The sequence below is a fragment of the Talpa occidentalis genome, unplaced genomic scaffold (genome assembly GCF_014898055.3).
Source record: "Talpa occidentalis isolate TD23 unplaced genomic scaffold, MPIMG_talOcc4v2.1 talOcc4.14, whole genome shotgun sequence".
Taxonomy (NCBI): Eukaryota; Metazoa; Chordata; class Mammalia; order Eulipotyphla; family Talpidae; genus Talpa; species Talpa occidentalis.
Window position 1 is genome coordinate 23,254,859 of NW_023601433.1, and position 12,839 is coordinate 23,267,697.

At 39.3% G+C, this 12,839-nt stretch overlaps 1 protein-coding gene across 1 annotated transcript; it reads right to left on the minus strand.

Moving 5' to 3' along the window:
* Positions 1 to 9,297: 9,297 nt before the first annotated feature.
* Positions 9,298 to 12,189, minus strand: LOC119244414 (patched domain-containing protein 3-like). Its single transcript, XM_054695462.1, has 3 exons — positions 12,000 to 12,189; positions 11,120 to 11,928; positions 9,298 to 9,961 (listed from the first exon to the last, which is right to left on the minus strand). The coding sequence occupies exons 1-2, from the start codon at positions 12,187 to 12,189 to the stop codon at positions 11,255 to 11,257; spliced, it is 864 nt and encodes a 287-aa protein (XP_054551437.1). The 3' UTR covers positions 9,298 to 9,961; positions 11,120 to 11,254.
* Positions 12,190 to 12,839: the final 650 nt, after the last annotated feature.

A 12,839-nucleotide genomic window follows, 5' to 3' on the forward strand; every position in this document is an offset into this window, starting at 1 on the left:
TGCTGTACATTTTTAAAGACAACTTCTGCCTTCAGAAAAGTGGCCATTTCATGTGTGTTGTTGGAAATGGAAACTGATATAAACTCTTGTGAGAACAATTTAGAAATATAGATCAGAGACATTTAAGCATTGCTGCATGTCAGCCAAATACCATACTGAAGACTTTTATTCAGTATACAGATTAATACAAAAGGAAATCCTTGCAGCAAAAGTTACTATACAGTATTCCATCTGGTATATTCTTCTATATGGTAATTAAATGTATGGTTTAGAAGACTACACAGTAAATTATTAGCAAAAGTATTCACTATCAAAAGTTGCTATACTATTTCCAAAAATTTCATATTCCACATCACTAAATAAGGTTTCTACCCTGTAAAATCTTATAAGACAAGTTAGCAATTACAAACTTCTCTCATATTTGTAGTATTAAAGGAAATAGTTGAAATATTTCTTTAACACCAAAAAGCTCAGTAACTCAAATTGCAGCAGCAGTATTGTTTCAATTTTGCTCCTTTAGGTGTCAGTTTATGTATTTTGTTTCTAACAGATCCTTTATTAGTACACAATTCTCATTTTTTATTTATCTATATTTTTCCTTAAGTAGTTCACAGTGATTATCTTTAATTTCAAATAATCTTTTATGTGGACAAATTAAATCCTGGGATTTTGATATGTTATTAAAAACTGAACTGGGGAGAAAACACAGAGAGAAAACAAATATATAAGCACTTTTTTTGCATATAAGGGGTGGTTCATTTTCTCAATCACTCATCCATACCTTAAACAGATACATATTGAGTACCTACAAGTGAATAATATTATACTAAACTCTGTAGATAGAACAGATGGGAACACTGGCTCTTATTTTGCTTAAGGGACAGATAAAGTTTAGCTTAAAGTCTAAATTCATACAGAAACTACAAGTAATCAAAATTCTATGCTCACATGACAGTGCTTGATCTAGATTAGTCTCCGGGAAGAGGTCCCTGAGGAACAGACTATTGTCCTGAGGAATGAAGGAGGAGCAGGAAGCAAAGGAAAAAGAAAGACACTCTAGGTAGGGGACAACATGTGCTGAAGTTTTATTGCAAATTGCTTCTAGCCAAGAGGAAGTAGCAGATACTAATTTACCCTCCTACCTGAAACAAGCAAAAGCAAAACAGAAAAAAAATACAATAAAAAATTATTTTCACGACAAAGTACTCTAAGTAATGAAAGACAATGCCCCCACAGCTCACTACCTTAAGATAATTTCCAGATCATAACAAAGGGAGAAGGTAGTAAGGTGAAGTCTACCAGATACTCTTAGGTGAGTTGATGAAATTGAGAGTCTGGTGAAACCAAGAAGATAGAGATTACAGGTCAGATCACGGAAGAGAAAAGAACAGAATCAAGAAAGAGCCCTGATGATCTACAGAGGTGCCTTCTATAGTATTTGACAGAGTAACTGGCAGTGAATTCCTATGAGGAGGCCACCTGAGACAGTGGAGGAAAAAAAAACTGAAAATAATAAACTGCACCTGGAATGGTGGTGCTTCCTTTAGCTAGTTTGGAAAAATTCATAATTAACAGGACAATGAAAAGAACAGTGAAAAAGGTCTTGTCTTGGTATTGGGAAATAATTTGCCTTCAGGCATTACTCTGGATTTACCCAACAGATGAAAAGAGCAAGACCATGAAGGATCAAACTGTTTATAAGTCACTTAACTGAAAAAAAAAGAAGTGTAGAGTCATGGAAGCTATTTATTTTCCAAATAAATAGCACTTGTAAAAATGAAAAATGTAATCTCAGAGATGACAAGTATACTGGTTGGGAATAAACATACATTATACATCACACACACACACACAAAAAAAAAAAAGACTAGTAAGGATGACTTTGGTGAACTGTGAGAACATTTTAAATGGCCATGATACAATTCTCCAAAGAGTTAGGGGAAAGGAGAAAAGTATTTTGAAAAAAGTGGCCACAAACTTTCTGAACTTAATTAAAACTATAGTTCCACAGGCCCAGGTAATATCTGTGTAGGACCAGAGAAACATAAGTAAACTACTGTAATTTTGTCATACTACATATGATATCTTATAGTACTACTTGCATGTGGACAGTGGTAAGTTAGTCATATGCTATAAACACTACAACCATCACTAAAAGAGTGAAACAAAGGAGTTATAGCTAATTATCTAATATAAGGAAACAAACTAAGTCATACCAATCACTTGATATTCTAGAAGGAAACAAAAGAAGGGTAAAAAAGGGCAGTGGAGGCAAACAGAAATCAATCAGCATGATAACAGATTAAACCTAACTGTATATATTGAAAATTACATTAAAAGAAAATGATATGAAAACTTCAATGTAAAGGCATATGATCAAACTGAATCAAACAGCAAGTCCAACTAAATGCCACCTATATGAAATGCAAGTTGAAAATAAAGGCACACATTTGTTAAAAGCATGGAAAAAGATATATACACTAGTACCTGACAAAAAATGAAGGTGAGCTGGTGTGGTTATGCTAATAGCAGACAAAGGAGTTTTCAGAGAACATTCTATAATCAGCAATAAAATTATTACAGATAATTTCATAATAGAAGGGTTCATTTATAGGAAGGATAATAATCCTCTGCGTTTATGAACTTAATACTAGCTATAGAATGCATGAAGCAAGCATCCATTTATGATAGTATCTCTAACCAAAATGGGGATGGAAGGAATCTACCCAATATAATAAAGGCTATATACCACAAACTAACAACCAACATTATATTCAATGGTGAAAAACTGATAACTTTCCCATTATGATTGTGAAAAAAGCAAGATGCCCATTGTCACCCCTTTTTCTTAACTGAGTACTAGAGGTTTTGGTCAGAACTATCAGACAAAATCAAGAAACAAAGGGGATTCAAGTTGGAAAGAAGTGAAACTATCACTACTTACAGATGGTATATTATATTTAGAAAATCCCAAAGACTCTATCAAAAAGTTCTTAAAAACAATAAATGAATATAGCAAAGTAGCGAGTTCAAAATCAATGTACAAAAATGGATAGTAATGTAATATTCAGACATTATCAAAATGGCCATCCTACCAAAAGCAATTTACAGATTTAATGTTATTCCAATAAAAATTTCAATGACATTCTTCAAATAAAATTCTTCAATTCTATTCTTCAAAAAATAGAACAAATATTGATGAAATTCATATGGAGCCACCAAAACCCCAGAATAGCCAAAGCTCTCCTGAAATTAAAAAAAAATAAAGGGAATGGAGGTATCACACTCCCAGACTTCAAGCTATACTACAGTCATAAAAATCAAATTTGCATGGTATTGGAACAAGAACAGACACACTAACCAATGGAACCAGATAGAAAATTCAGAAATAAACCCACAGATTTACAGTCGACTAATCTTTGACAAAGGAGCAAAGAATGTGCAATGGAGTAAGGAAAGTTTCTTCAATAAATGGTGCTGGGAATACTGGGTTGCTACATGCAAAAGAATGAAACTTGACTACTACCTCACACCATGCACAAAAACCAACTCAAAATGGATTAAAGAACTAGACATAAGACCTGAAACTATAAAATAAATAGAAAGAAATATAGGTAAAACACAACATGACATTTACCTCAGTAAGATCTTTAAACTCACATCACCCAAAGCAGTGATAGTGAAGGCAAAGATAAACAGCTGGTACTACATCAAATTAAAGATCTTCTGTACAGCAAAAGAGGCAGTAGCCAAAACAAAGAGACAACCCCACTGACTGGGAGAAAATTTTTGCACACAACACCAATGATAAAGGACTGATCACAAAAATCTACAAAGAGCTGACGACACTCAACAAAAACAAGGTAAACAATCCAGTCAAAAAATGGGCAGGGCCTCCCCAGTGGCGCAGCAGTTGAGCACTGGGCTGAGAAGCTGCCCATAGCTGCTGCAGTGCTGGTTCGAGCCCAGCTGCCGGCAAGGGTCCCACATGGCACGCAGACCTCTCCTGCCGGGCCCGCAGCTCCCCTCAGCAGTGTGCTTCGTCAGTCTGCCAGTTCTGCTTCCCGCTCTGGCTCTGATGAATTCTCTCACCCTCATGCACTTCTGACTGTACCCAGTGCTTGTATAAATAAATAAATAAATCTTAAAAAAAAAAAAACAAAAACAAAAACACATGGGCAGAAGAGATAAAAAGAAACTTCTCCAAAGATGAAATGCAAATGGCCAACAGGCATATGAAAAAATGTTCAACATCCCTTGTAATCAGGGAAATGCAAATCAAAACTACAATGAGATACCATCTTACACCAGTGAGAATGGCACATATTAAAAATCTAGCAACAACAAATGTTGGTGAGAATGTGGAGAAAAAGGAACTCTCCTGCACTGCTTGTGGGCATGCAACATGGCCCAACCACTATGGAGAGCTGTGTACAGGTTCCTCAATCCGCTAAAGATGGAGGTTCCATATGATCCAGCAAGTCCACTACTAAGGTATTTACACGAAGGACACAGAAACATTAATTCCAAAGGACACCTGCACCCCTATGTTTATAGCAGCATTATTTACAATAGCTAAACTATGGAAACAACTCAAATCCCCCAAAATAGATGACTGGATCAAGGAGCTGTGGTACATATACACCATGGAATATTGCTCAGCAATCAAAAAGATAAACTCATGCAATTTGCAGCAACATGGATGCAGCTGGAAATGATCGTGCTCAGCGAAATAAGTCAGAAAGAAAAAGAAAAATACCGGATGGTCTCACTCATAGCAATAATTAGAAAACCTAAATAAGGGATCAGGAAAATGACTAATTTATAATAAAGTGAAAATCAAAATCAACAAGCAACTATAAAGCAGAGACATACTACAGGGAGGGGGAGAAGGGAGTAGGATCAAAACAAGGGTGGTGGTAATTGTATGGGGAGTATAACCAAGATGAAAATGCATGCATTGTACAAAAATGAAAAATGGTGGCAAAACATATAAAATTAAAAAAACAAACATAAAAATGAATAAATATAAAAAATAAATGATTCATGTCTCTAATGTATCTTTGTCTTTTTCTCTGACTGCCCTTCTTTCCCATTCTTCCTTGCTGCCTTATTTCTCTTTGCTGTTCTTTCTCTAGTCTTTTTGACTTTTACTTCTATCATTTGTTACTATCACAAAACAGCTATGTCTTGGACTTAAAGTCTGTTTGTTGCTGACTTACTAAAAATGTTATATTATTAAATACAGTTTAGATTATAAAAAAGACAGTGTTAAGAAAATGAAAAGGCAAGTCACAGACTGGAAGAAAATTCTTGTAAAAATAGAGCTGATCAAGAAACTATATTTTGAAAATGCAAGGAACTCTCAAAACTCAACTAATAAAACACACAACATAATTTTTAAATGATTAAAGATTTAGACACAGTTAAAGAAGATATGCAGATGGTAAATAAGCACATAGAAAAATGATCAATAGTATTAGTTATTTGGGAAATGCATACTAAAACCATAATAAAATAAATATTTGGACACCTATCAGAATGGTAACATTAAAAAACTGACAACAGGGCCTCCAAGGTGGCGCAGCAGGTTGAGCACCCCACTGTGAAGCTGTCCGCAGCCTCTGCAGCATGGGTTCAATTCCCGGCCAGCCAGGAAGATTCCCACATGGCATGGCAGACCTCGCCTGCCTCGTCCGCTGCTCCCCTCAGCAATGTCTTCAGTCTGTCTGCCTGTTCTGCTCCCTGCTGTCTGTGGTGTATCCTCTCACCCTCCTGTGCCTCTGACTGTACCCCAGTTCTTGTATAAATAAATAAGTCTTAAAAATAAACCAAACAAACCTGCCAACACTGAGTATTGTTGAAGATATGGAGGAACTAGAACTTTCATAAGCTTTGGGTGGGAATGGAAAATGGTACAAGCCCTTTAGAAAACAATTTGGTAGTTTCTTAAGAAGGGACTATAAAGGGGCTTGAGGAGACTTTGAGGGATGGTAGATGAGTCAACTATCTTCATTGTGAGGATGGTTTCATCTTTGTATACATATGTCAAAACTATTAAATTACACATTTTCTGTAGGTGTGGTTTACCTAACTAAAGCTGTTGAAAACAAAAAGTCTTATTGTAGGAAAGACTACTCAGTCACTGAGACACAGATGAGAAAATGACATGGATTAACACAAAATGCAACTAGTGGATGGTAGCCTTTAACCTTAGAGCATTGAGAGATACCAGCTGGATTTTAAGGAAGGGGTAACATTATGAAATCTGAATATAAAATATATATATATATAAAACAATTATAGTTGCAGTACAGAACAAGGTTTCCAGAGGTATAATGCCAGGGAAAACAGATCTGAGGATATTTCAGTATTCTAGGAGGAAAATAATGGGAATCTGACTTCGATGAAAGGCCTAGGAGATAGCAGAGTCAACAAAAAGTACAGTGGGGATTCTCATAGCTCTTTGGCTGGAAGTAAACAATAGCTCTCAGTTCATCTCAATATAAAACATTTCTGAGATGAATAACATGAGAACAGATCTATCCTCTAGAGTGCAGTACTAGACAAAGTGTGCATGTGATGCTATAGTATATGTATTAAGACTTTATAATTAAACAATGCTCCTTCCTTTACAATTTATGCAAAGTTCCATTAACAACCTACAATTCTCATGTTCAGAGTAAAGCGAGTCACAACGCGTTGAGTATATTTCAGATATCTGAGTTATGTCATCAGAATCATCCATAGGATTGATTTCCTGCTTGATATAGAAATAAAAAATATTTCAGAATGTCCGGTAACTATCGATAAATATGCTAAGTGCACAGAGGTGATAAATATTCACCTTTACAATAGCAAAAACACAGGTACTCCTTAAAGGAACTGACTTTTATGAAAAGGATGCCTTTATAGATAATTATTATTTATAAATTATTTTTAAAGTAAACATTTTTAAAAGATTTATTTATTTATTTATACAAGCACTGGGTACAGTCAGAAGTGCGGGAGGGCGAGAGAATTCACCAGAGCCAGAGCAGGGAACAGAACAGCCAGGGGAGGAAATACACTGCTGAGGGGAACAGTGGGCGCAGCAGGAGAGGTCTGCGTGCCATGTGGGACTCTCAGTGGCAGCCTGGGATGGAGCCAGCGCTTCAGAGGCTGCGGGCAGCTTTGGAGCCCAGCGCACAACCGCTGCGACCAGGGGAGGCCCTTAAAGTAAACGTTTTTACAATGAAGTAAGAATTTATTTTTCCTTATAGCTTTTAAAATGCATTTTTAATGCAGAGTAATTTTTGTCATTATTTATTCTTTACTATACCTTCTTCTCATTAGATGTTTCTTTACAGGCCTATAAAAATAAAAGATTTATTTTCAGGCAAATAGTAAATAGCCAAATAGAAAGAATATCAAAACCTATTGTTTTTATGTAAAATCTTCTAACCCATACTTTCCTAAAAAGGGATTAAACAGGAAGTAAAAAGAGTAACATTAAAGACCAAAGATGTACCGTAATATTAACAAATTATTAAATTACTTCAAATTAATAATCAAAATACACAAAAAAAATCAAAGTTATTTACATGATTTCATAGGAAACATATTCTCGGGTTTATTGTGGTGGTCATTTTCAATAAAAAACAAGCTTTTACTGGTACTACAACCTAATTGGGAAATACTGCTCAAGTCCTTATATGAAAGGAGAACACTGACAGGGAACACAATATATGAATGAAAAATAATATACATAGAAAAACTTAAGAGGAACAAAACAAATTCTGGAGCTGAAAATCTAAAAAACCAACCAACCAACACGCACACAACACAAACAAGTGAAAGTTAGAGATGCTGACCAGATTTAACATTGTGCTGGAATTGCACGCCAGGGCCATTAGTCAAGGAATGAATAAAAGAATCCAAGCTGGAAAGGAAGTAAAGTAAAAGTATCTTGTTTCACAGAGTACATAATCACAGATATGAAAATTCTAATACATCCACAAGAAAACTTCTAGTTACAAAAAATTCAACAAAGCTACAAGATACAAGAACAACTTACAAAAATCAGCTGTGTTTCTATTTATGTGCATAAAGAAATTGCAAAAGGAAACTAAGAAAGCAATTCTATTGAAATAGCATCTATAAGAAGAAAATTCTTAAGATTACATTTGACCAAGAGGTAAAAGATGTATACACTGAAAATTAGAAAACACTGGTGAAAGAAACTAAAAAAAAAAACCTAATTTAATAGAAAAAACATCCTTAGTTGATGTGAAGGATTAATATTGTTAAAATGTCAATCACCTAGCAATCTACTGATCCAACTCAATATTTATTGAAATTGCAATTTCCTTTTTTCTTTTTCAGAAATGGAAGAGCCAACCCTCAAATTCACTTGAAATTGCAAAGAGCCCAGGATATCCAAAACAATCTCGAAAAAGAAGAAAAAGTTGCAGGACTGAGATTTCCAGATTTCAAAACTTAGAAAGTGGTACTGTAATGAAAACAATGTGGTACTAGCATGCAAATAAACATACAGACTTACAGAATAGAATAGGGAGTCCAGAAATAATCCATAAATATAGCCAGTTGATTGACAAGTGTGGTAAGTCTAACAAACTGGAAAGGTCTCTTCAATAAATGGTTTTGGAAAACTGTATCTTCACATACACAAGGATGATGCTGGCACCTTACTAAATACCATAAACAGAACTGAAATAGACATTGATCAATAATCTAAATAAAACAGTTAAAACCATAAAACTTGGAAACACAGTGTCAATGTGCATGACCTTGGACTTGTGAATGGACACTTAGATATAATACCAAAAATACAAGTACAAAAAAAAAATTAGATATGTTGGATTTCATCAAAAATAAAAAAAAAATGTTAATCGTTACAGGCCGTTGTCAAGAAAGTGAAGAGACAGTCTAAATAGAAGGAGAAAATATCAGCTAGTCATATAGCTGGTAAGGGGCTTAATAACTGAAATATGCAAAGTGCTAATGAAAAACGTGAGTCAACAACAAAAGGTCAAACAACCCAATTATAAGAAGGGCAAAGGACTTGGATAGACATTTCTCCAAAGAGGATATACGAGGTCTATAAACAATTGAAAAGACAATCAACGTGATCAGATATTTACAGAAATGCGAATCATCACCACAATGAGATAGCACTTGACACCAACTAAGACAGGTAAAATTTGTAAAAGGGAAAAGAATGAGTGTTGGTTTATAGGGAGACTGTGGGAAAACTGGAGCCCCTATCTACTGCTGGTGGGATCGAAAATGGTGTAGAATCTGGAAAACAATGTGATGGTTCTTCAAATAGCTGACTATGGAATTCTCATACAACCCACCAATTCCACTTGTAAATGACTCTCTTAATATGAGCGCACCATGTTCCTTGCAGTGTTAGGATTGTCAAGAGAAGTAAATACTCCATGCCTACAAAAGACTGCGGGCAACCAAATTGTGGAGCACACATACAATGGAGCACAGAGCCAATAGAGTGGAATAAAGTTGTCACACGTGCACAAGGACAAACCCTGGAAGCATTATGATAAGTGAAATAAGTCAGTACAAAAAAATGTATGATTTTGTTGACATGAAAACCTAGGAAAGACAAATTCGTAGAAAGAATAGAGTCAAGGTTAATCAGGACTGGAGGAGAGAAGGGCAGCAGGAGACACTGCTCACTGGTCACAGAGTTCCTCCTTTGGGTTATAAAAGATATTGGAAACAGTCACGACAGTATGCAGCCATGGGGATGGCATGTGTTACGTTAAATATCTTACAACAAATATTTTTAAGTTTAAAAACTAATAAGAGATTTTTACCTGTAGCATGATATGATGGCAGATAATATGATCAGAAGGTATGCCGTGTAAAAGAAAGGGACCACTGTCCTAGCACTTGCCTCAAATTCAAGTTTCCTAGAAAGTGATGTGAATTAGACCACCTGTCGTAAAAATACACGCAGTTAAATAACTTTTAACATCAATATTTGTGTATGAGTGACAAGATGTATCAAAATATTATAGCTTATTGATTGAAACATGTTATAGTTTGGTAAAAGATTAAAATATGTGAATTATGATTTTAGAATAAAGGTATAAAAAAATTTCCCCACCAATCCATGCCATGCTTTCTAAGATTTCTTTCAAAAATCCAATGTTTGGGCCTCCCTTGGTGGCACAGTGGTTGCATGGTGGGCTGTGAAGCTGTCGGCAGCCTCTGCCGTCCTGGTTAGATCCCAGGCCACCAGTGAGGGTCCCACCTGACGCAACAGACCTCTCCTGCCACACCCGCTGCTCCCCTCAGCAGTGTATTTTGTCATTCTGCCTCTTCTGTTCCCTGCTTTGGCTCTGGTGAATTCCCTGACCCTCCCGGCATCTGACTATACCTGGTGCTTGTATAAAAAATGAATATATCTTTAACAAAAAATAAGCCAATGTTTAACATACCTGAGTATACAAATTCTCAATTTTCTCTAATACTGTGTAATCATTAATAACTGTCAAAATTTTGACTTTTTCTAAATGACGAGTAGGTTTGTATCTTTTGCTATTTAAGTACAAAGTATAATTTCAGCAAGGCCTGGTATTCAAAGCCTTTTCCCACCGGGTGTCTCTCACCAGGCCTGGCCAAAACTGTTAGCAGGTTTGCTCATCATCTGAGGTGCCTGGCAGGATTCTAGAAAATACTTGAGAAATCTGAGCTAGTTGTGTTTTTCTAAAACACTAGGGAACATCAGCTTAAAGGTTGGTTTTTTCTTCCAGTGCCACCAAGCTATTTTTCAAGGGCTCCAGAAACAGCACAGACGTGAAGTGAGAGCATTCTGGCTAGAAAACCGAAAGGAACCCTGAAGATCAATGTCTGCCCTGAACACTCCCAGCCCTGGGGTGTAGAATGAGTGTTTCCCACTAGAATGCAACCCAGTATCTAAGCTGGCTGCTTCCCTTGGGGTCCCTTGAAGAAAGTTGGCTTAAACTTCAAAGAGAGTGGAGCAGAGCCGGTTCCAAGTCAAGGCCTCCACCAAGTAGCCAGGTTTGGACACATTCCTGGACAGGTCATATCCCTCCCACCTTCTCCTCCCTCTAAACCCAGCCCCAGGCACCTGGATGTTCTTCAAGGCCAAGCACTTTTCAATGGCGTGAATTTGGTCCAGGAACTCGAGCAGCCACTTCTGGCTGCACGGGCTTTCCTCGGGGTCTGCGGTCTTCAGGTAGTACTGCAGCCGCATGGTCTTGGCTTACAGGAGTAAGCGGCTTGTCCCTGCGCCGGGACCTAGGACTGTTCCTCCCAAGAGGTTGGCCAAGTAGAGGGGAGCAGCGGAGGTGTTGTAAATAGGGAAAGTGATGCTTTTCAGGTCCATGATGTTATTCTTCTGCCAGATGAACAGGAGTGGGTTGGAGGGCATGCAGGTGCTCTGGTACCTGGCACACACCTGAGGGTAGAGGACCTGGGTTCCATCTTCCCAAGGCGCAGTCAGCGTCTGCACTGCCTCGTCCAGTTGACTCATTTCTGAGAAGATGACTTGATCCAGCAGATTGGTAGTGTTGGACATCACCAGGATGGAGGCAAAGTTGACCTCCGCACTGGACCACAACGGGGAGAAGAGGTGGAACTCGTTATTGGAGAAATGTGCCTGCACGAAGTGCAGCTCGGCTTTGCCGGGGCTACCCAAAGAGGTGTACTGCTCCTCCAGGTTCTCTTCAGTCTCCCTGTGCAGGTACGTCAACCGGTACCCAGGACAGCCGTCAGCACCAGGGGCGCCAGCAGGAAGAGCCAGGGGTGCGAGCCCACTGCCAGCCCCATCCTCTGGAAGCCCCGGGCGAGGGGCTGCTCCAGGCGGTTGGTGTGGCAGCGGGGCCTCCCAGGGGGTGGCTGCTGCCCCTGGGCTTCCGGGACCGGTGAATCCCCTCTCTCAGACGGCTGTCGGGGTGGGTCTGAGGAAGGCCCCAAAGCCTGGCTCTGGTCGGGCTCCTGCCCCTCACTGGAATCCAGGACCTGCTCTGGCTGCCCCGCGGAGGCGGGGAGCTGCTGGGGCCCAGTTGCCGCCTCAGGATCTGCTCTGCTCTCAGACCATGGCTCGGGCCAGTCCTCCTGCTCTGGCCTCTGAACCCCTGAAGCCTCCCCTTGCTCGAACCCCCCTTGGGGTGCAACTTTGGAGGAATGGACACCCATTTCGGGAAGGACCGACCAGTTGTTCAACAGGAGAAGAGAAAGCAGTGACTGGATGTTTCGCCCAGTCCCCTCCCCCCACAGCTTCTGGGAGGAATCCACAGGGAGGCTGTGCCAACGGTCACTGCTCTTGCGACCTTTGACCTCCGCTGTGCATGCTGGGATGCGGCGGGGGGCTGCCAGGGGGTACTTTGCTGGAGAGCCGGGTCTTTCCAACTGGCCTAGTTGGGGAAAGTGTGCTCCTGCCCTTAGGATCCCCCACCTGAGGGGCCTGCATTTGCTACACTGTTATCAGTCGTGGGGTTCCCTCCTGTGCCCTGCGGGGGGGTGTTGATATATCCACGAAGAGAAGCAGAGGCCGGGACAGAAAGGGAGAAGGAGGCTAGAGAAGCCCAGAGTGAAGACCTGCAGGGGCTTTTCATTTCATTTATTTATTTTTTTAGATTTGTTTATTGTTATTCAAGAACTGGGGTACAGGCCAGATGCGCGGGAGGGTGAGAGGATTCACCAGAGACAGAGCAGGGAGCCGAACAGGCAGACTGGCTGAAATACACTGCTGAGGGGAGCAGCGGGCGAGACAGGAGACGTCTGCCACGCCATGTGGGACCCTCGCCGGTAGCCGGGGCCGCGGACAGCTCCACAGTGCGGGGCTC

Coding starts and splice junctions, on each gene's coding strand:
- LOC119244414 (XM_054695462.1), bottom strand. CDS start 12,189: ATGGGTGTCCATTCCTCCAAAGTTGCACCCCAAGGGGGGTTCGAGCAA. Junction 11,929..11,999: donor AGAGCAGGTCCTGGATTCCA/GTGAGGGGCAGG, acceptor CAGCCGTCTGAG/AGAGGGGATTCACCGGTCCC.